The sequence below is a fragment of the Antedon bifida genome, chromosome 7 (assembly GCF_963402885.1).
Source record: "Antedon bifida chromosome 7, ecAntBifi1.1, whole genome shotgun sequence".
Classification (NCBI taxonomy): Eukaryota; Metazoa; Echinodermata; class Crinoidea; order Comatulida; family Antedonidae; genus Antedon; species Antedon bifida.
This window is the reverse complement of record NC_136232.1, coordinates 17,811,855-17,837,800: the sequence shown is the minus strand read 5'-3', so window position 1 is coordinate 17,837,800 and position 25,946 is coordinate 17,811,855. Positions and strand designations below refer to the sequence as shown.

Sequence of the window (25,946 nt, the reverse complement as noted above, 5' to 3'; positions counted from 1 at the left end):
TGCAATTTTGGACGGTTTTTGGAAAATAATACATATATATCACTTTAAAAACATTAAACCATGTCATTCCTTGTCTTAAATGTACGTTTTATGGTAAATTATGATAAAAAGTGAGAAACAATGCACTACCTAAGTAGCTCGCGGCGATCGACCTCTCGTGGACGGTCTTAGGCCTAGCCTAGCTAGGCTTAGTTTTGTAGGCCTAGCTGGAAAACATCGGTAACGTACGAACATCGTACGCTAGCTATATACCTAGCCTGACGTTGTATAGTTGCTGCATTATTTGTCTTTCTATTTTTGCCAGACTCCGTTGATACAAATTGGGGAAAACCCGGTATTTTCGCTGAAAAGTTAGGAGTCTTCCATTTGTTTTAGCCTCACGATCGATCGAAAAGTGGGCGAATTACAGGTGGAAAACAAAAATATCAATCCGCGCGCAATGCATTTTGGGATTTATAGCGGGCCGCTATAATTATTAGAATCGACTTAATTTTCACATTTTTAACCGTTTAAAGACGAAAAAAGTTATCGCAATAGGACCATATAGTATTATTTTTACTTTAAATATAGTTTGTGATCCTAAATTAGATCTAAAAAACGTAGGGAAGGGGGCTTTAAATTATAGTGCCTGGTGATTGGCTAGCGGTTATGTCATCCACATCACATCCAATCACCAGGCCTAATTAAATGAAAACTGCGATCCCTGATCCGGGATTGGCTGGCTATGTATAGTTGCGATACGTCACCACTGACTCTACTACTCTCTAGCTCTCATTTTGTTTTGAAAAGTAGACACAAGGCTAACTCAACCATGAACAAATGAAGCATAAAAGTAGCTACTATACTTAAGATTAGCCTACGAATAGGCCTACCTAGGCCTATATCAATGTCGGCAAATCATAGGGTTTACTAGTAAACCTAGAAGGTCCGGGCCTAGTATTCTTGCTGATCTTGTAATTTTACATGTAGGCTGAGATAACAACTACTGTAGTTGTTGTCTCAGATGTATGGCTACTACAGGTCATAAAAACATTAGCGTAGATCAATCACGGCAGATTTCGAACATGGCAAAATTAATGTTTTTTTAAACCCAAAGGGTACTACAATTTACAAACAATTTGTATTTAATCTTGTAATTACATTTATTAATAATCTTGTAATATTTCTGGGAGATCGTTTAATTTGAATTCAGAAAAGTTATATTAAATTCGTCACATAAAGTTTTGTTCGTCGCCATAGCAGCTAGCGCTAAAATATAAAATATTAATCATGCCACCAAGATAAGAGCACACGAAAGCATAGCCAACAAGGTTAAAGGTTGTTGAGCATGTGCAGTAAACAATATATTAGGCACACGACCGTTTCGTTGTTAACGACGGTTAATTAAACTGTGTTTATTTTGTAACATTGTGGGCGGTCCGCGCTCTGTCGGTTAGAGTCATGGAAGCTTTGATCTCAAACTGATGCATATCCTTCTTGAAAACAATTATGACTTTAATGACAAAGAAATTATGCTAATAGATAATTTAAATTGTGATCTACTTACAAATAATCCTACTTGCTATACTAAAAAATTAATTGAAATAAACTATAAATAATTTTTTAACTCAACTAATAACAACACCAACAAGAATCCTACACGAAAGCAAAACTTTAATAGATCATTTTTACACATCAGATCCTGATAAAGTATCAAAATCAGGTGTTTTTCATACAGGAATGTGTGATCATTCAGCAATTTATGCAATCCTGTGTAAAGATAAGAAACCTATGAGTAAACATAAACAAAAGAAACATTTTAATGAAAATGCTATCAAAATTGATATGCAAAATGTCAAGTGGGCTGACATCACAGATATTCAAATGTTGATGCTGCACTTAATTTCTTTGGAAAAACATTTTTAGATATTGCTAATATGAAGAAAAAAACTAGCCTATGGATAACTGATGACCTCATTCTACTAATGTTTAAAAAACTAAGAAACAAAGTAAATAGTGTAAGACAGAGTATTTCTCAAATCAATTAAAAACCAAAGACTCTAAAAACATTTGGGAAACATTAGGTATATTGTCCCATCTAAAAGTAAAAACAATCAAATACCTGCACTTAATACTAAAATGGTCTTTAATCAGACCTCAAAACTACTGCTAATGAAATGAACAATTAGTTTGCAAATGTAAAATTTCAATTTTGCCCGTTTTATCTAAACTTCTTGAACGTGCTGTTTTTGATCAGCTTTACCCATTTATTGAGCCTTTATTCTATGATCAACAATCTTGTTTCCGGCCTAATTTCTCTACAACATCAGGTTTATTAAACATTATTGAGGACTGGATTGATGAAATTAACAGTGGTAATTTTGTAGGATTAGTATGTTAGATCTCAAAAAAGCTTTTGACACAGTTGATCATGACATGACATGATAATCTAAATTATTTTAGTAAAAAAAAAGTCAACATGTAATACAATGGTTTAAAAATTACCTTAACAAACGAACCCATGTAACTATGATTAATGGAGTGATTACTAGTATTTGTGGTAACAAGGATCAATTCTTGGACCTCTACTTTTCATACTCTACATTAAAAACCACCCAAACTGTGTCAATCTTTGTAAAACAAGTATCTATGCTGATGACACAGCTATCCATTGCTCAGCAAATAACATTATACATTATAGTCCATGGGCTGGAGGGGGTTACCGTGCACCCCCCACACAGTTAAACTTCTTTGGTATCATTTTCTTTCCACGGACATATAGAGTGAAAAAATCGATGTTAACAAGAAAAATATAGGGATGCATTGTATGTACTTGCGTCATTTGTAATGATCATCAGTGTTTTATCTTCAAATATTTTTTGGGGTAGGGGGTAACATTTATCCTAATAACTCAAGAATCCAATATCTAATTAGTATTATCTTAGTAAAATTGTGTAGCATACATCTTTTAAAATCTTTTAAAATTTAAATAAAACTAATCGGAAGATTATTAAGGTCAATAGAGGTCAAAAGGTCATTGACCTTTTGCAAAATGCAAATTTTTCCTAAAATATAGATAAATTTCAATATCGTATCTACAATTTTAAATATTTTTTATCTTAATTGTGTTTTACTTGTGCTTACTGACATATTGAATAAGAAAATATATGTTAACAAGATAAAAATTGGAGTTCATTATATACAAATTGTTATTTTTTATTGTTAAAAATTGCAATAAAAATACATTTTTTGGGGTAGGGGGTAACAATAATAGCAATAACCCAAGAATCAAACATCTAATTAGTATGATCTTGGTGTCGTTGTGTAGCATTCATGTTTTTTAATCATATAAAATTTGAATAAAATTAATCGAACCATTTTTAAGGTCAGTAGAGGTCAAAAGGTCACTTACCTTTTGCAAAATTGCAAATATTTGCCATAATGAGATACATTTCAATATCAAATCTCCAATTTTCAATATTTTTTATTTTAATTGTGTTTTACTTGTGTTTACTGACATATTGAATAACAAAATATGTGTTAACATAAAAAAAATTGCACTGCATTAATACCATTGTCATGTAATTTTGTTATTCTTCAAAATTACAATAAAAAGACATTTTTGGGGTAGGGGGTAACATTTATCCCAATAACCAAAGAATCCAAAACCTAATTAGTATTATCTTGGTACCATTGTGTAGCATACATCTTTTAAAATCTTGTAAAATTTAAATAAAATTAATCGGACGATTAGTAGGGTCAGTAGAGGTCAAAAGGTCATTGACCTTTTACAAAAATGCACATTTTTGCCAAAATATAGATAAATTTCAACATAGTATCTACAATTTTCAATATGTTTTATCTTAATTGTGTTTTACTTGTGCTTACTGACATATTGAATAAGAAAATATATGTTAACAAGATTAAAATTGCAGTTCATTATACACAAATTATCATTTTTTATTCTTAAAAATTGCAATAAAAATAAATTTTTTGGGGTAGGGTGTAACATTAATAGCAATAACCCAAGAATCAAACATCTAATTAGTATGATCTTGGTGTCGTTGTGTAGCATTCGTATTTTTTAATCATATAGAATTTTAATAAAATTAATTGAACCATGTTTAAGGTCAGTAGAGGTCAAAAAGGTCACTGACCTTTTGCAAAATTGCAAATATTTGCTATAATGAGATACATTTCAATATCAAATCTCCCATTTTTTCAATACTTTTTATTTTAATTGTGTTTTACTTGTGTTTACTGACATTGAATAACAAAATGTGTGTTAACATTAAAAAAATTGGAGTGCATTAATACCATTGTCATGTAATTTTATTATTCTTCAAAATTGCAATAAAAAGACATTTTTTGGGGTAGGGGGTAGCATTAATACCAATAACCCAAGGATCAAACATCTAATTAGTATGATCTTGGTATCGATGTGTAGCATATATTTTTGTAATCATGTAGAATTTAAATGAAATTAATCGAACGATTACTAAGGTCAGTAGAGGTCAAAAGGTCACTGACCTTTTGCAAAAATATAATTTTTTTTTTTTTTTTTTATTATTACTGATGTAATAGATAAACTAAATTCTGACCTAATAAATGTTCAAAACTGGCTCATAAAGAATAAATTAACTTTAACCTTAAATGAACATTAACAAAACAGAATATATGAGTATATAGGAACGCACAAAAAATTAGCTAAAATAAATTATTCTGAATTAAATGTCAACAAATGGCACACAAATAAACTGTGTTGATCACTGTAAACACTTGGGTGTAGTCATAGACAAAACTCTAACTTGGAATAAACAAAAATTGATAATGTAATAAACAAAGTTCTTCCTGGTCTCTATTACCTGAAGAAAAGAAATTATTTTTTACCACAAAGCATACAATCAGTGATGTATAAATCAATAATTGTTCCCCATTTTGATTATTGAAATGTAATATAGGGCTGCTAAAATCATCACAAAAATTACAAGATACTGATTCAAGATCTGAAGCCCTGTTAAAACTAAACTGGATCAATCTCAATACTAAATTATATCAAAATGAAGCTCTATCCATGTATAAAATTATGAATTCACAAATGCCACAGCTTATTTAAGAAACTTATTCAAAGAAAGAAATATAAATTACAATACTAGGTCTACTGACATTCTTGAAGTTCCTAAACCAAACACTGAGTATAAAAAAATTATTATTATTATTGATTATTAAAAATATTGAAACAGTAGATTATATGTTCGAATTTGTTGAAATGTTTAACAAAATAAAGTCTTTAAACAACCACAATGCAGTGTCAGAAATATATTTTCTAGCCATTTTAGAAGAAAATTCTCTGAAAGTTGAAATTTGTTTCTTTATGATGTCATTGACCACATGAAAGTGAAAAATCAAACTTGTCGAAATTGCATAAAGAAAAATACAAATGCTGGCTGACTATTACCATTTTTTATTTGTTTTATTACTTTCAATTAGATGAAATGATTAAGTTTTGACAGTATAGGTAACTTTATTTGTATTAACAATTAACTTACTTCTCTAGCTGCTCTCTCACCAGACTCCACAGCACCATCCATATAACCTGCCCACTTACTAGCAGTTTCTGTTCCCCCAAAATGAATGCAACCAATTGGTTTACGAAGCTCCCTGTTAAGATTTTCGAATCATGAATATCAATTATAAATACACCGGCAGATAACTATACAATAGAGAACTATGACGCCATCTGGAAAAACTACATTCACATACACTGAGTTTAGTTTTGCAATTATTGTTTAGTTTTTTTTTTTTTAGTTGATTCTACGTCCAGATGATGACCTTTGATTCTGTTTATCACACACATACAACCTCATTTGAACACGTCATTGCAAAATACTAAAATAGATTTTACAAAGCGACAGAGGCTTTCAAGTCCTAGTCATGATGGTTCATTAACCTGCATGTAGATGTTATCTTCTTTTTTTTATTCTAGTTATGTTTTTATATATTTAATAATCAACAAAAATAAATATAAAATCTTTTTTAAATCCCACCGTCCATATCTGTACAAAGTTCCCGGGTGGAACACAGTTGTGTAGCAACCGCCAACATAAGGCTCTTCCATCCAATTCTTTTCAACATAGTATACAGGCTTTGAAGAAATGGGGAAAAATATATTAGAATCTTATAATTAGAACATAAAATGCTTACATTTTCTTTATGTTTCATTGTCAATTGTACACTTACATATAGGGCCTCGCTAGAGTCAAATGCCTTGGCAAAATACTGGCAGATTTTGTTTATTCTGTAAAATAAAAGTATTTATTTCATTTACAAAAAAATACTTAAAACTACAAAGCAAACATTAGGCCCTACTACTAATTGTATCAAGTCAAAAAGTTTTAAAATATTATTAATTATTTATTTTATATAAATAATAAGATCTTTTTTAGATTTTGAGATCTTTGTTAAATCTTAAGATCTTTGTGAGATATGTAGATTTTTTTAAGGAGATCTTTGTATTAGATATTGGGATCTTTGTGAGATATTGAGATCTTTGTAATTATTATTTTACATACGCAATATTAAAAAAAATAATGGCATCAAATAATAGCAACCTGCAATGAAATATAAAGTAAAAAATTAATCAGGTAGCAGGTTTGGAATTGGAAGGATTAAAATAACAAGACCAAAATAATACCATCAAACTTTGTTTAACAAGAAATATTTTTTACAAAAAACGCAGCTCGCTTGTTGACTAACAGTTTTAAATATACATCCAAAGGCAAATTACTGAAAAAAATGACAATGCTGTGGGTATCAGTGGCTGGATCTCAATGGAGATACAAATAAAAAAGCGAAAAGCTAAATCAAAACGATAAAGTAAACAGCCAGAAAAGTTAGCAGAGCTTTCGGGCAACACTAGCCCTTCATCAGTGCAAGTGAGGGAATTTGGATAAAGTCATAGCATATGAGTTGGCAAGTGCTGCCTGGGTGGACAGTTTTAAATATACATATATATATATTTTTCACTGATGAAGGGCTAGTGTTGGCCGAAAGCTCTGCTGACTTTTCTGGCTGTTTGATAATTTTGATAATAGCTTTTCGCTTTTTTTTTTGTATCTCCATTGAGATCCAGCCACTGATACTCACAGCATTGTCATTTTTTCAGTAATTTGCCTTTGGATTTATATATATATATATATATATATAAACACAAGAGGCAAAGAACATTAATTCTAAACCGCCCGGTGATATACTGAAAATTAATTAATCAATTTGAAACGATAAAGATGAGGAAATCTGTGAGAATGAGAAAAAGTCGTATATATATATATATATATATATATATATACTCAGGTTGAAGTTATCAGACCGTTAGGATAGAGTGCTCAATACCAAGGTAGAGCATAAATAAATAAAATAACAGCAGAAAACTTGGTTACTTCATTGTTTTAATCACTACAAACCTTACTCAAATATTAACAAAAGATGTAATTTATGTATATATGAAAAGTATATTATTATATGTCAACCAGAGCTATGCTCACTGAACCGTAAGAACGAGTTAGTCTCTACTTGTAGACATAGGAAAAAATTCTTACTAAATTGCAGATCCAAATAGTTTATCTAAATCTAAAACAATAGGCTATTGTATACGACTTCCTGATGACTCACTTCTATTAAGCACTATGAGACAACTGTGTCACTTATGTTTTACATTTCACCTGAAGAGTGCGGCCAGCTACATGCTGGTCGTACGAAACAAATTTGTAGTGATTAAAACAATGAAGTAACCAAGTTTTCTGCTGTTATTTTATTTATATATATATATATATCTTTATCGTTTCAAATTAATTAATTAAATTTCAGTATATCACCGGGCGGTTTAGAATTAATGTTCTTTGCCTGATGAGTTTATATATATATATATATATATAAATAAAATCACAGTAGGCAAAGAACATTAATTCTAAACCGCCCGGTGATATACTGAAATTTAATTAATTAATTTGAAACGATAAAGATGAGGAAATCTGTGAGAATGAGAAAAAGTCGCCCCAACCGAGACTCGAACTCGGACCGTCTGCTTGATATGCAGTTGCCCTAACCATTAGACCACTGGGGCTTTCATGGTATTGTTCAAACTCGATTGGATAGCGACTCTTTAACATTCTCGGCGTGGTACGGCGGAACAGCACTAGTCCTCAGTTGTACGCACGCGCAACAGAGATCAAATTGATACGCCCTCATCTTTCAGTATTTTTATTCACGAGGCGGGATCTCCGAAGAGATACTTTTTATATATATAAACACAGTAGGCAAAGAACATTAATTCTAAACCGCCCGGTGATATACTGAAATTTAATTAATTAATTTGAAACGATAAAGATGAGGAAATCTGTGAGAATGAGAAAAAGTCGCCCCAACCGAGACTCGAACTCGGACCGTCTGCTTGATATGCAGTTGCCCTAACCATTAGACCACTGGGGCTTTCATGGTATTGTTCAAACTCGATTGGATAGCGACTCTTTAACATTCTCGGCGTGGTACGGCGGAACAGCACTAGTCCTCAGTTGTACGCACGCGCAACAGAGATCAAATTGATACGCCCTCATCTTTCAGTATTTTTATTCACGAGGCGGGATCTCCGAAGAGATACTTTTTATATATATAAACACAGTAGGCAAAGAACATTAATTCTAAACCGCCCGGTGATATACTGAAATTTAATTAATTAATTTGAAACGATAAAGATGAGGAAATCTGTGAGAATGAGAAAAAGTCGCCCCAACCGAGACTCGAACTCGGACCGTCTGCTTGATATGCAGTTGCCCTAACCATTAGACCACTGGGGCTTTCATGGTATTGTTCAAACTCGATTGGATAGCGACTCTTTAACATTCTCGGCGTGGTACGGCGGAACAGCACTAGTCCTCAGTTGTACGCACGCGCAACAGAGATCAAATTGATACGCCCTCATCTTTCAGTATTTTTATTCACGAGGCGGGATCTCCGAAGAGATACTTTTTATATATATAAACACAGTAGGCAAAGAACATTAATTCTAAACCGCCCGGTGATATACTGAAATTTAATTAATTAATTTGAAACGATAAAGATGAGGAAATCTGTGAGAATGAGAAAAAGTCGCCCCAACCGAGACTCGAACTCGGACCGTCTGCTTGATATGCAGTTGCCCTAACCATTAGACCACTGGGGCTTTCATGGTATTGTTCAAACTCGATTGGATAGCGACTCTTTAACATTCTCGGCGTGGTACGGCGGAACAGCACTAGTCCTCAGTTGTACGCACGCGCAACAGAGATCAAATTGATACGCCCTCATCTTTCAGTATTTTTATTCACGAGGCGGGATCTCCGAAGAGATACTTTTTATATATATAAACACAGTAGGCAAAGAACATTAATTCTAAACCGCCCGGTGATATACTGAAATTTAATTAATTAATTTGAAACGATAAAGATGAGGAAATCTGTGAGAATGAGAAAAAGTCGCCCCAACCGAGACTCGAACTCGGACCGTCTGCTTGATATGCAGTTGCCCTAACCATTAGACCACTGGGGCTTTCATGGTATTGTTCAAACTCGATTGGATAGCGACTCTTTAACATTCTCGGCGTGGTACGGCGGAACAGCACTAGTCCTCAGTTGTACGCACGCGCAACAGAGATCAAATTGATACGCCCTCATCTTTCAGTATTTTTATTCACGAGGCGGGATCTCCGAAGAGATACTTTTTATATATATAAACACAGTAGGCAAAGAAAATTAATTCTTTATATATAATAAAGTCCATCTTGTATCATTTTATTTAACCATACCATGAAAGCCCCAGTGGTCTAATGGTTACATCTGCATATCAAGCAGAAGGTTCCGGGTTCGAATCTCGGTTGGGGCGACTTTTTCTCATTCTTTTTCTCATCTTTATCATTTCAAATTAATTAATTAAATATAAGATTATTTTGATTATATATACTGTTGTTAATGAAATGTAAAACAATTCAGTACAGTTGTATGTGTTTTCCTGTTTACAGTATATTGGATGTTCCAATTTTGTCCAATTTTTTTTTTTTTGCTGGTAGACATTGTTTATTAATCTAAGTAAATTTCTTGTCTATATACTAATTCATATGTTAATTAGGTGTTCATGGGGAATGGTTGTGGGTACAAAACATTTATTTTTTACGATGACTATTTACTTTAATACTTTTTAACTTTTAGAACAATGTGGATACTATTTTCTGACATTGAAATCATTGTACTATTGTTGTAAATGTAAGCGATTGTGTGAAAAATACAAGGGGGAAATTATTGAAATAAAAATATAATTGCAAACAGCATAAAAGTAAAGTTAACTAATTGGTAATCTGAATACTGTATATGTAACGCTCGCTTGTATGTACTGTAGTCCGAGACTGTAGTTGTAAGAACAAAGGTCTACAATCACCTCTGTGGGCCTGTTTCTGCTGCATAAAAATAACCGGTTAAAATCGGTGTGAATAAATTAAAATCGGTGTGAATAAATTAACTCCATTTTCTTGCCAGCAGAAACAGGACATATTTTTGGTAACCGGTTAAAAGGCAGCGCAAAATAACCGGTTAAAAACACCAATTTAAATCGGTGTTAGAACGCTGTTTAACCGGTTATCGCTGAGCAATTCTTAGCTGCAACACGAAATAACGGTTATTTGATTGACAGTTGTGACCCCGGGTCAGATACCGTCGCGTACCATGTGTGTTTTCCTTGTGGTTTTGACAGTCGAACGAAGAAGTGAACATGTATGTGGATGATTGAAATCACAAGATATGTTATTCAGTTGTGGGGGGGGGGGGGGGGGGGGTTGGGGGGGGGGGAGAGAAAATACGGGGAAGGATGGCAGGCAATAGAAAAGATTCACAGATATATAAGAGCATTTTTGCGAAAGTAAAAGAGGAATTCGGGGTGGAGTTCCGGACTACCCAAGCTAAACAATTTGAGGCGTTAAGAGCCATTGTCTGTAAGAATCAAAGAAATATAAAAAATAGTGGCAGACTAAAAAAAATGGATTTCTTCCAAATTTTGAACATGGCTATATATGTGTTGAGAGAAATCAAATATGAAGTATTTTTTATTTCACACATATATTTCCATGGCAACGGCCAAATTTGTGTTTTTGACAAATTTTGTCCTTTTTTAAGGTTTTTTAAAATGGATATTGGTACTACTTTGATGAATGATATTTTTGTTTTGTTCATTTAATTATAAAAAATAATTAGTGTATGCATAATAACAATGCATTGTGTACCTGTTTCATATTTTTTTTTTATTTTTGATTTCATACTTTGGGAGATACCATTTATTTAAAAAGGGGTGTTTTCACTTTTTTTAAATTGTTAAATGCAACTAAATTTTACTTCACCATAACGCCCAAAGTGGTGTATTTTTTTAGCTGATTTATTACAAATAGGTAGTTCTAATGTTTATTAATTGATTTCTAAAATAAAATACTGGGGTAATTTAAAAATCTACAAGCAGTGTTGCGAGAAACATAGGCATTTTTATAAAAAAAAAACATGGTATATTAGTAAAAACATTTTATTTTCTTTGATTATCTGATTTGAAACTCATTGGTCAGAAAAATTCTTAATGTTTTATATAGTTCTAGTTGTGTTGTGAGAAAAAAAACCAATATTTTTAATTATAGATTCTGTAATTCCCAGTTTTAATGTCATTTTTTAGGTTATATCCTCTGGAAATTTGAATAAATTATCAGATCGTTGTGAATTTTAATCTTTGCAACAGATTACTCCTCTCTTATTTTGAAGCTCCTCTTTCATTTTTTACTTCTTTTATTTGCTAACCTAAGCAGAAGATCCCACATGCCCATCCACCACCACTTTCGAAGCCCTGATGTGAAATTTCATTTCATTTAAGGTCAGCATGTAAAATATCACACTTTATATTAAATATTGGTTTTAAATTGAAATTCTATATTTTTTTTACTGTGATGGTTGGATTCAGTATTAATTATTAATTAATAATTATTTGATAATTATTTAATTTCCCTGAGTTATGCATAGCAACAGTTACTATGGTAACTAAAATTGAGATATTCTTTAAATTTTTCATACTTATCTTATACAAATTTAAATTTGTAGATTATTAGCAGGCATGCCTCATTTGCATTTTCAAATTACCGTTTTACAAGGTCATATTCGTAAGGACTTTCTTCTGTGATTATTTTTATTCATGAAAACCCCATATTTTATTTACAGCGGGCACCTCCCGTAAGTGGCCACCTCCCTTAACGGACGCACTTTGAAAAGCCTGTTTGTTCTTCCTATCTAATTAGTGCATTTGGTACCCACCGTAAGCAGCCTCCCGTAAGTAGCTGCGGACACCTTTTTATACTAAAAATGAGATTTTTTGTATGATAACTGACCTCCCGTAAGCGGCCACCCGCTTTATTTCGAAGCGGTTTTAAAAACATTACTGTGAAGAGATGAGAAAACTACACAGATTTTGACCGACCATTTTTCATATGATAAAAGCTTTTAACATTTGTCTGAAAATGCTAAAAAATACTAAACCACCTGATTATAAATAATAATACAATCAGCTGGAAAATTGAGAGGCTCGTTTCGTTAAGAATATCGTGTATAGCCATAATACGTGATTTTGGCCCTTTATCGGGAGAACCTCCCGTAAGGGGTCACCGCCCGTAAGCGGCCACTTTTCCAGGTCCCGAGGGTGGCCACTTACGGGAGGTTCAACTGTACAGTATTTAAAAAAACAATTATCCTCAGTTACGCATAAAAACGTTCTATAAAAAGGTTCTAAGATAACATAAATAATACATTTTGACATAATTTGACCCAACAAATGACCCTTTCACAAGGTCAGACATTTTCTGGGATTCAGTAGATAAGTAAATTTGGGAAAAAGTAGTAAAGCTATGTAATCAATTGTTTATAGTCATGAAACCCCATATTAAAAAAAATTATCCTTAGTTACGTAAACAGGTTTAAGATAACACTAAAGGTCAATTTTTTACCTTTATTCAGATTTGTCAAGACTTTCTTTCTGAGATTATTAGGATTCAGTATTTAAAGTAAATTTGGAAAAAAGTAGAAATGTAAAACTATGTAGAAAAAATGTTTTGTATTTATGAAAAACCCATTATTTGTTAAATATTTTCGCATAGAAACAGTTACTATGGTAAAATGTTGACCTCATTTTGACCTCAAAATGAATGAATTTACAAGGTCAAGTTTGTCATCACTTTAAGATTATTAGAATGCAGTAGAAGTAAAATTGAGAAAAATTACAAATGCAATCAATTCTTTGCATTCATAAAAATGCCATTTTTTACGTTTTTTTAAAAATTACTTTCCTTAGTTACACATAGAAATGGTTGCTAAGGTAACACTATAGGTAAAAAATGAAAACTGTTAAGAATTTTTTTGAACTATCTTGTAAATTTTGATCAAACATTAATAGTTGTAGTAAAGTGGGGACCTGTCCTGTTTTGCATTCTGACCCCTTTTGACCTCAAATGACCTATTTACAAGGTCAGATTTTTTGGGAGGTCTTTCTGTATCTCTTTACACAAAATAGACGTAAACATTTATAAAAACCATTGACGCAATTATTTCAAAGTTTAACATTATTTTCCATCAACTAAATATTTCAATGCGAAATACTGTTTTTCTGGCAATTAATTGAAATAAACCTGGCAACCCATTCTCGTATTTTATCTAAACTATTCGTATGACTCTAGTAGCATCATGACAAGCCACATATACATTTTATTATTGGATTAGCCATATTTAAATTGTGTTTCATGTATTTTGTTTCATGTATTTTGTTTGTATTTTTTTGTATTTTTCGTATTTTCCTGGCAACACAAAACCTATGTACGAAATTTACCCCAGTGTTTTTTTCGTGATTATTGTTGACAAACCTATTGACTATCAAATTACAAAACCTCATTGATATAAAAACACCACTTTGGAAGTTATAGGTATGTTTATGAGGTATACTTTTATAAAAAAAATATTTTTTAAAAACACCCCTTTTTAAAATAATGGTATCAACCAAACTCCAATTTGTAAATTTTTTTTTTCTACATTAAATGGAACTCAATACATGTTGTTTACACTGCTATAAACAAAAACTGTATACTGTAAGTATTTTTGGTTAAAATAAGTATACAAGTTTGTACTTTTTCACTATAGAAAATCTGTGAAAAATGGCAAAAACATCAAAATTTGGATAATTGACCGTTGTCATGGCAACGGAGGCTAAAAATTAAAATGAATGTTGTAGATATGCTTTTTATTGAAATGTCTATTCATGGTAAAAATTTGAGAGAAATCCATTTTTTTGCATCTGCCACCAAATCTTTGATTTTTACAGACAATGGCTCTTAATAAACGCTCGTGAAGGGTATGGTCCTATAAAATACCAAAACGGAAACAAAAGGGACTCAGAATGTTGCAAATACCTACCAAACGAGAATAGATAATGGTTTATTAATTATGAAAACCCAAATTTTATAGCAAAAATCGTCCGAATTTATGTTAAAAACGATGAATTTAGCAACAAAAACTGAAACCAAACGAGCGTATTTATGGCACGCCCTTAGTGCCTTTAATATGAGAACAATGAACAATCTTACTTTGATCGTTTTACATTATTATTATTATTATTATTTATTGCCAAAAACCAGTTACAAACAAACAAAAACACAGAAACTAAGGGAGTAGGCAGGAACCTAAAAGTGAACCTAATCACTATAACAAGAGTTCAGGTTCCGTACTCCCAAAGTAACAACAATGATATAAAATAAACTATATATATATATATTCCACGAGGAAAACTATAACTCGTTTTTAACATAATTTCGGACGATTTTTGCTATAAAAGTTGGGTTACATCATCATTTTTTAGAAAAACATCACATCGACCGAAAACAAAGGTTATCAGAGCCTTTGATAATATATTAAATATGATTTTATTAAGCATAGAAATGTGCTATTATTTATGTTAGTACATAAATATACGAAATAATGTTCAACACTCATTATTCTATTAAAGGCACTATGTGCGTGCGATATTCTATGACTTGGATACACTCGTTTGATTTAAGTTTTTGCGGCTAAACTCATCGTTTTTAACATAATTTCGGACGATTTTTGCTATAAAAGTTGGGTTTTCATAATTAATTAACAATTATATACTCTCGTTTGGTAGGTATTGCAACATTCTGAGTCTCGTTTTTGTTTCCGTTTGGTGTTTAGTAGTACCGCGCTCGCGAAAGACAACAGTCGTTCACGTGGGAAGGGCCGTATGACATCGCCTTTTTGAGGAGTTAGGCTAGATAATAATTATCCTAGGCGATCGGGCGCTGCACGACCCTCCCCATGTTTATTGAAGGCGGCACGAGAATTAATTTTATTAGTGATGGTAAGTAGGCTTTACAAAAAACAAAACTTGTAGACCTGGAGACAACATTTTATTATGTTAACATGTTTGAGATGTTCGGCGATATCACACACGTGTGTACTGACGTCGATGTAAACAAACAGCCAACTTACTACTTCCGTCTGAGTGTATTGCATTTTGGGTAATGATGACGTTTTGCTCGACGACCACCCATAGATTTAACCGGTTATTTCGGAGCACAAATTGAGCAGAAATGCGGTCTTGTTATTGTTATCTATTTTTAATCTATTTTAAAATAACCGGTTAAATTGCGTTATGCAGCAGAAACAGACCCTTAGACATTTGCAGGATCTCTTTGAAGTAAAACAACGCTGTTAATTTTCAAGACTGAGCGGGAACTGAGCTGTAGGAACGTTTCTCATTGTTTATAATGTGGACCGATTTTAACAACAAAACCATACACTTTTTACACCATTCACACTGTATTTCTTGGTTAGAGCACATGTTAACATTTAGCAGAAATGAGTAAACCCCAAAAACCCCACTTCGGTAACGATCCGACATACTCACAACACACTTCACGGATCACTTAACATAAATGATGTAATATGAGCGCCCAAAGCTTGCACGTGGTGTGTAACATGAGCTGCATGAGAATGAGTTAACTTGGCATGGACATTTTGCTGTGTTACATACTAAATAATTCAGTTTATGGACTTTACTTTTATTCCACAAATAATATGATTTTATTTTATGTAAGCTATAATTATTGGTTTATATGAGATATTGTTTGTCTGTAAACATTTGGGAAGCGTCAGCGCCAATTTTTAAATAATTTATAAATGGGATATAGTTTGTATACGATTCGTATACTGTCCCGTATACAGTATTTTTTATCATGAATAAACAAAGTATACATCCGTATGATAAACGTATACGACGCCAACTCTTTGTGAAGCAACAGAGTGGAAATAATGTAAACAGTATATGATCTGTATATCCTTATCATATAATGCTTTTTTGCAAAGGGCATTGTAAAAATACCAGCCTATAGGTTGACAGCCAAAATAAAGTTTCGATTATTTGACAGTGAATTATTATAATACCCGGCCTAGGTTGACAGCAAGAACGAAGTCATTATTTATTGAAAAAGATTTTACAGATTACCGTCTACATGCATCTCAAATACTGTATTATCAGCAAATGGTTTCATACTCTCTTCTCCCAGACGTACTTTGGGGTTTGTAATTTGAGCATGACCCGTCCAAGTTTACAAAATTCCAAAACTGTCAGCCTCCAGAATTATAGCTTCCGCTTGATGAGTAGTCCTCTGGGAATATAGCTGGATAAAGCCGCAGCGCGAAAACTAGTTAGCAAGCTGTGTGATGGATCAAATGGTCCTATACCTATTTGGTTTATGTATGTAAAGCAAAGATGAGATATAACTAAGCTTACCTTTGATCCTTAGTTAGTGCACAGAATTCTCTAGCTTTGTTAGCAGTTATGAACCTACCAGAAAAAAATTAAATTAATATTTTCCAAGTACAGTAGATAACAATTATGGATATTATATATTACACTGAGACATATTTCAAGAGAGATAATAGAAACATAATTTGTGATACTCCCAACATCGGCATATTCTTAAAGAACAGTTAGTATTAATAAAAACAGCATAGCCATTTATAATTGTGTAAAAAAAAAAGTTCATCGTAAATATAAACCAGTCTTCTTTTAACTTAGTGCAGATAGCAAAGTCTGCGGCTTACCTGTATATTGGAAGTTTCGTAGCAACACCACACGCTATCAATCAAGGATATCGGCAAAGATTGACAGAAAATGTTTTAATATGAATGCATTTTGAACATAGAGAACTTGGCAAGAAGTTATTAGAGGGGATACTTAGGGAGAAACGGATTTAGTAACAATGACCGAATTGTTAAAGGCCAGGTGCGGGCAAAAAATTTCTATTGATCATATATTCCAATAATTATCGATCTATAGTTTGTCCTATGTTTCATCATTTTTGGGATTTTATTTGTGTTACACAATCTTGTTGAAAATAAGCACTTTCTTATCAGTTCAAATTACACAGCAAAATCTCTATTCTTTTGTACACAACTGTAAATAGAGAGGCATTTTTAAAAAGCTATGAAAAATAAACGGCATGGTAAAAAATCTTATCAGATGACTAAATATGGGTAATATAACTTGAATTTTACGTGTCTGGTATTTTTATTCAACTTCAGCGTTTCATTTTTATGCTATAGCAAAAATTATCCACTCTATATCCACCATCTTTTTTTTACCTTCTAGGGAGTCACCAGACATTTTATTACATTAGGCTAAACTACCTAACTACTGAAAAAAAGGCTTCCTGGTTTTCATACCAGAATTTTGTCAAATTTTGTATTTGACCATTTTAAGGGATATTAATGTTTTTTCGTCTAGATTTCTATTACAGATATTTGATTTATGTACAATTAACCAGATATTATGGTTAAAATTCATGCCTGTACCTGAGCTTTAAATCCAATTTTTGCCGCCCTCCGTAATAAATCCCAAGATTAATTAAAAATACATCCCAAGAACAAAGAAGAAGAAATACATTTTTGATTTTTATTTATTTTATATTTAAACTATAGAAATTCATGATACTGTCGTATATTAATTTGACATTTTGAAACACAGATGTGTCGGACTAACACTGGAAAAAATGATAAGTTTAGACTGTGGTTTGAAATTTATCTAACCAATAAAAGAAATTAATTGCTCCCAGAAATTAAAAAAAAAAACCTCATGTCATAATTGCAATTGTTGAAGCCTGGTAGAATGAAAAAATTACTGATGGCAAAATAACGATTAAAAAGTATCATACAATTATAAGAGATACAAAATTTGAAACAGGAAAAGGTGGTGACATTGTAATTTATTACAAGACATCTTTAAATATCACAACCTGCCCTCAACTATTCAATCTGATCTTGATACAGCCCTATGGTTTGAAGCTAAATTTGATCACTAAGACACAATATGTTCATTGGAGTAGGTTTGTGAGAGTCCTAATTGCACAGTTGTAAAACTGAAAGATGCAAAATCAAACAATGTAATATTATTTGGTATTATTTAGACTTTTTGAGGTATACCATGGAATTCATTGGAGGTTTCAAATTCAACACTGGATGCCTATTAAACAAAAATATTAGAAAAAGAATGCACACTCGACATAAAGGGGCCATAGGAGAGGAGAAGGTTCTTGTATGTGTCGTCCACATGTGCGAAATTCTGAATCAGTTAGGCTGCAAGATTCCCCATATTTATAATACGAAGATAACCTCTGTAGTGCCGGAGGGTACTGAGCACTTTTCAGCGATCCTACAAGCACCCCTCGTCGTCGTCAGTTCTATCCATCCAGGATCCTTATACCCTGTTATCATTTCCTGAGGGATCTTCAGCATTGGAGGGTTATATAGTAGCGATCGAATAATGACGATGCGCTTCGAGGAAAGACCTGAAGGTTCTGCCATCTTTTATCCTCCCATGTATGAAGTACACTGACAGATACTAGTTACAAATAATTAAACGCTCTGTCCATACGGTAGCTAAATAAGAGAGATATGTTCTTTACTTTAGGAGTTGTCACTATAAATTGGAAATAAGTTTGAGACAAGTTAATCTTAAAGATGTATTGTCCCTTTGTCTAATTCCAAAAAAATAAAATATTTCGAAAAAAAGTGGGTCATTTTGAAGTATCATAATAGTTATTAACTTTCACCAAAAATTAGTCGAAAAAAAAAAATCATTTAACTGAAATACAGACGTTTTTTTGTTTAAAAAATAACTTTGACTTCCAGTCAAAGTTTTCGATCAAAACATATCTCATAATGCAACGCGCTTGTTTGGCTACTCTGTATGCATAATCATAAAACTTCCTTGCGGTCTGTGTGAAAACACCTTCTCAACCATGACAAGTTGTAAACAATCTTAATTAGCATATGCATAATGCATACTCGTGGTTTGAAATCTTTGTTTACTTTCGCTCGCGATGATTTTCCAGACGAAATGTAATCAAATTAATTTACCTGTTAATTACGTAAACTTCTTGTTTTTGGCTCAAATTTTCGACTTAAAGTGAATAACTTTAATATTATTTTGATATGGCCAATTTAAATTTAGAATATTTTGACCTTCATTTTTTTGTGTTTAAAGGGACAATACATCTTTAAGTTTAAAACACATTTTGTGTACACTGGAGTATCTTGGCGTATGAGTAATTTACAAGGAACGTGTATATGTTGACCTATTTATAATGTAGTCTAGGTCATAGGTTGATAAATTGTGTGCATTTACAACATTTCTTGACGTGCTTGGCGTATGGACTACGCTAGTGTATTCTTAACGTATATGAAACGTACATCTATCTATCCGTGGTCTTACATTGACTGGCCGCAAAATCGACAATCACTAAATTGGGTCAGGGCCGCTATCCGGATGTCGTACAACTCCTCAGACAACAACAACCGGCAAATATGTATCAAGTGTGTACGGTCGCTAATGTACTTCATGGGCGTTTTTTTTATGACATCCCTGCTTAGGATAACAGTCCACACTTCACAGTGTTTTGTATTTGAGTTATGCTGCCCTCTATGGCAAGTGTTAATAAAGGTTACACAAAATGGCCCCTGTGTGAGTTGCATGTCTGTCTCACGTGTTGAGGTAAAACAGAACATAACATGGTGTCAGAAGGATACATTTGTTTAAACTAAAGTAATAGATATGGAGTTTAAACCCCCAGAACAATTTAGAGTGAACCCAAATGAAAATACAGCTACAGCATGGGCCGAATGGAAACAAAATTTTGACCTGTATTTGACAGCCACGAACAAGGCAACAGCAACAGGTAGTAGGAAAGTCGCAATGCTATTGTGCATGATGGGAAAAGAATACATTAAGGTATACAACAATTTCATTTTTGAAGCTGGACAGAGCAAAGATAATTTGAATACTGTATTGGCTAAGTTTGATGGATACTTTGAACCAAAAAAGCTAATTAAGAAATATGTCACAAATTTCCAAAATAGGATGCAGGAAGAATCAGAGTCACTAGCTGACTATATAACTGAAATTAGAGAATTAGCCAAACATTGTGAGTTTGGAGAGTTAGAAGATAGACAAATTGCAATACAAATATCAAATGGAGTACGTGATGAAAAATTACGAGAAAAATTATGGGATGATGATCTTTCGCTAGATGATATTGTAAAGAAAAGCATGGCATTTGAACAAGCTAAGGAAAATAAGAAACTGTGCAGTACAAAACACAATATTAGTAATGGTATAGGTACCACAATCGAAGCTCGTGTTGATTCACATACATTTGGACACCACAGACCTACAACAAGTAGTAGAGGAAGAGCGTACCAACGAAGTAACGATCAGCAACGACATAGATCACGAGGACGAGGTAGACACACAGTTCAACGCACCTTCCAACGTGACTTACCACAAGGTCCACAGCAAAATTATTCGCATGCTAATTATGGAAGACAACCATTTACTTGTCAAAAATGTGGTAATCAGCACAGCAAAAGAAACTGCCCAGCGTATGGACAAGTATGTAGACACTGTAATAAGGTTGGACACTATGCTAGATGTTGTAGAATAAGAAAAAATGTTTTGTGTAATGAATTACAAGATAATGTACACAATGATGATGTAAATGAAAGTTATAATGATGTTGAGGATATCAACTTTACAGATTTGGATTTATTTGCACATTTTAATGATGATAAGTGTAACAATAATGAATGGATGGTTGAATTCAAAACCGATCAAAATGATACAATAATGTTTAAGATTGATACAGCAGCGGAATGTTCCGTAATTACAAAAACAACATATAACAATATGAAGAGTATGCCTAAATTAGAGAAAACAAATATTGTCATACATGGATATGGTGGAGCATCTATTAAGCCAATAGGCAAGGTTAGCATTCCTGTAAAAAGCAATCATAAAATGTATACGATTGTTTGTGAAGTAATAGAAAGCCAAGTACCTAATGTGTTATCTGGTAAAGATAGTGTTAGATTAAACCTCATAAGAAGAGTTAATGAAATTAACCTAAATGAAAATAAGAGTCAAAGTTCAAACAAAATCTATGAGAAATATAAGGATGTTACAGTTGGCATAGGTAATGTACCAGGAGTATATTCTCTCAAAGTAGATCCGACATGTAAACCAGTGGCTCATTCTCCGCGCCATTTGCCAGCGGCATTAAGAGAGCCAACCAAAATTAAATTAGAACAATTAGAAAAGGCAGGAATAATTAAGAAAATACCAATTGGGACACCAACTCCATGGTGTAGTAGCTTACATGTAGTACATAAGAAAAACTCAGAAAAAGACTTAAGAATTACAATATACCCAAAAGATCTAAACAAAGCATTACTAAGGGAATATCATCCAATGACTACAATAGAAGATGTATTAACTAGAACAAATGGATCCAAATTCTTTACTGTACTTGATGCAAACATGGGTTATTTTCAGTTAAAATTAGATGAAGATAGTACATTACTTACAGCATTTAATACACCCTTCGGTAGATATAAGTATCTTAGATTGCCTATGGGTATTTCGACAGCCCCAGAATTGTACCAACGAGCAATGAATGAAATGTTTGGAGACATCGAAGGAGTAGAGACTATAATGGACGATATATTGATACATGGATCAACAATAGAAATACATAACCAACGGTTAGAAACAGTCTTGAACCGATGCAGAGAAAAGAATTTGAAACTTAACCTGAATAAAACAAAGCTGTGTACTACAGAAGTTGAATACATTGGACATGTACTTACTGACAAAGGAGTAAGAATATCGCAAGAAAAAGTGAAAGCAGTCGCACAAATGCCGAAACCAAAAAGCGTTGCAGAAATTCAAACACTGCTTGGAATGGTAACTTATACATGTAAATTCATTCCAAACCTGTCATCAATTACAGAACCACTGAGACAGTTGGTAAAGAGTAGCAATGAACCAAATTTTGTATTTAGTTGGGAAGAAAAACATCAACAAGCATTTGAGAAATTAAAAGAACTAATGAGTTCAGCGCCAGTACTAAAGTACTACAGCCTATCAGACCCTATGATTATATCATGTGATGCTTCGCAGTCCGGATTAGGAGCTGTATTAATGCAAAATGGAAGTCCAGTAACTTATGCATCTAAGGCACTAACCACAACAGAATATGCATATGCTCAAATTGAAAAAGAACTGTTGGCGATAGTATTTGCATTTAGAAAATTTCATACTTATGTATATGGGAGAAGTGATATTATTGTTGAGACAGATCACATGCCGTTAGTGAGAATATTTGAGAAACCATTGCATCAGATTCCATTAAGATTACAGAAGATGGTGTTAAGATTACAACAATACTCATTTAAACTGATTGGAAAGTCAGGAAAGGACATACCTGTAGCGGATGCACTTAGTAGAGCATTTGTATCAGATACTTATCCAGGATTAGTAGATGATCAACAAGGATTTTTAGTATGTGCGAACGAAATCAAAAGCGTTTCATCATTTAGTGATGCAAAAATCAACGAAATTAAGGAAGCAACAGCAAATGATTCAGCATTAAGAAAAGTAATAGAAACAATACAAAAAGGATGGCCACAAACTAAATGGAGAACAGAAGCAGAAGTAAGACCATACTTTGAATTTCAAGAGGAATTATCAGTTGTAGAAGGGATAGTGTTTAAAGGAGATAGAGTAGTAGTACCAAAGAGTAAGCAAAAAGAAATGCTAGAAATTATACATCAGAGTCATTTAGGAAAAGTGAAATGCAAACAATTAGCAAGGGATATACTTTTCTGGATAGGGATGAATAAACAAATTGAAGATAACGTTTCACGATGTGACACTTGTCAGGAAAACAGAAATTATCAACCAAAAGAGCCAATGCAACCAAGTGAAGTACCACAATAACCATGGACAGTAGTAGCAACAGACTTGTTTGAATATTCAGGAACATCATTTATCATTGTAGTAGATTACTACTCAGAGTTTATTGAAATTGAACGATTAGAGCCAGATTCTACAAGCCAAACAGCAATAAGAAAATTGAGCAAAATATTTTCAGTGCATGGAATTCCTGAAAAAGTAATATCGGACAATGGTCCTCAGTTCAATTCTCATGAATTTGTTAAGTTTTCTGAGAAATGGAATTTCCAACATTGTACATCAAGCCCTTTGTATCCACAAAGTAATGGAATGGCTGAGCGAGCTGTACAAACAGTGAAGCGAATCATGAAGAAATGCATTGACAACAATGAGAACATATATCTGGCATTACTAAACTTAAGAAATACGCCAAGAGACAAAGACATTGGATCACCAGCACAAAGATTATTTGGAAGACGAACAAGAACAAGACTACCAACAGCAAAAGCACTACTCGAACCAGAAATCAAAAAAACATCAACAGTTCAAGCACGACTAAACATTCACAGAGAAACAGCGAAACAATATTGTGATCAATGATCAGCAGATTTAAGACCACTTACAGAAGGAGATACAGTACGAATAAGAACACAGGAAAAAACATGGAAAAAAGCAGAAGTTTTACCGCAGAACAAACAACCACATCAACCACGGTCTTATACAGTTAAAACACAATCAGGAAGAATATACAGACGAAATAGACGAGATTTACTCAAAACAAGAGAAGATAACAATCAACAACAATTACATAATTCTAATTCACAAAAATACAAATCATCATACCGAAATAATGATAGCAACTTAAAAACACCAATCATTCAACCTCATGAATATGTGACTAAAAGAGGCCGACAAATACACAAACCATCACATTATAAAGATTATTATGAGTAGAGATTGAATACAGTTAGAAATCATATAGTGTATAGTAGAGTTAATTGATCTATGATTAAAACAAGGATAGTTGATTTTTTGTAAATATGTTGGAGAAGAAAAGTTATATTTATAGTGATTGAAATTGATTGGATTAATTAACATAATCAATGAAAATGTAGAGTTTATAGTTATTGTTTCCATAAGAGTTTATTAGTGAACCAGAAGTAAGGTTTTGCTATTTTGAAAAAAAGGAAGATGTTATGTATTGTATTTGAGTTATGCTGCCCTCTATGGCAAGTGTTAATAAAGGTTACACAAAATGGCCCCTGTGTGAGTTGCATGTCTGTCTCATGTGTTGAGGTAAAACAGAACATAACACACAGTACCATTTCCACTAATAATATGGCACCAATATCACCGCTGACTAGTAGTACATAGTCCGTTGTTACACTGGCTAATTTTGGTTTATTCAGGTAAGATAGGCACAGAATAGACTATACAAACCAGAAATGGTGTTGGTACTATAGTCTATAAATTACCTGTGAATAAACACTCTCCTAACGTCATGCAGAGGTATTGAGAAAACGGTGGTACGGTACGGTCCGTCTACCACCAACTTTTATCAAAACGACTTTTCCCAGACTCTTTGGGCAACCTACGATACGTCTCTTACAGAAGCTCACCAACTTACAACCTGGCAAAACATCTAGCCAAAATAGTATACCCACTGGTAGGACTCTAACTAGTAGACTAACTAGAATTCTCAGCATTTCGTGGAACATCATCAAGGACGTTTACAGGACAAGCTGATCAGCTTCGACATCAAGTCTTTACTCACAAATGTTCCAGTCAGGAAGTCTGCACTATAGTCAAACATCGACTGCATGCTGACCCTAAACTCCAACAGAGGACCGCACTTACTGCAGAAGAAATCTATGACTTACTTCTACCATGTATATTATCTACTAACTTCAAATAGCAAGATCACTACTTTAAACAAACTGAAGGCATGGTTATGAGATCTCATTTATCCCAGACATTGCTAATATCTTTTTAGAACACCAACAAGCGACAAAAACGCTGGCTTCGATATGGCGATGATACATTCATCATCTGGCAGTACAGCAAAGTGGACCTAGATTGTTTTCTAAACAACTTTACTCTCAACATCAAAATTATAACATTCAATGTGGAAGAGAAAAACAACCACATTTTACCATTTCTCGGCGTGTTTGTTACAAAAAAAACAACCTGAGGGGACTCAAAGTTTATCGCAAATACACTCACACGGATAGATATTTACATAAGCGATCTTTCCTCCATCCATCGATGAGGAAATCAGTTAGTAAAGACTCTCATTAAATTATCGCACATCGTCAGCAACAAAAAGATAAAAAATACAACAATGTCATCAAAGCGTTGGAACTCAAATGGTTACAACAAAATGATATCAGCAACCAGCAACAACGGATCCTGCAGAGTTTAGAAAGTCTGAAAGTAAAGTCTCTGTATTTTTACCATATGTGGGACAGCTTTCTCATCATATCCAGCGAGTACTACAACATGCCGACATAAAAATATTTGATAGTGCACTCAACAAGTTGTCAGAGTCTCTTCAAACACACAAGGACAAA

The 25,946-nt window shown here is 33.1% G+C and overlaps 1 protein-coding gene across 1 annotated transcript in view; it reads right to left on the bottom strand.

Moving 5' to 3' along the window:
• LOC144848623 (amine oxidase [flavin-containing]-like) overlaps positions 1 to 25,946 on the bottom strand; it is a 62,542-nt gene that overhangs the window by 7,184 nt on the left and 29,412 nt on the right. The window contains exons 10-13 of the mRNA XM_078705441.1: positions 16,879 to 16,932; positions 6,220 to 6,277; positions 6,027 to 6,124; positions 5,529 to 5,640 (exon numbers count right to left, since the gene is read on the bottom strand). Of these exons, the coding sequence (XP_078561567.1) occupies positions 5,529 to 5,640; positions 6,027 to 6,124; positions 6,220 to 6,277; positions 16,879 to 16,932 (322 nt within the window). The remainder of the gene's footprint in view (positions 1 to 5,528; positions 5,641 to 6,026; positions 6,125 to 6,219; positions 6,278 to 16,878; positions 16,933 to 25,946) is intronic.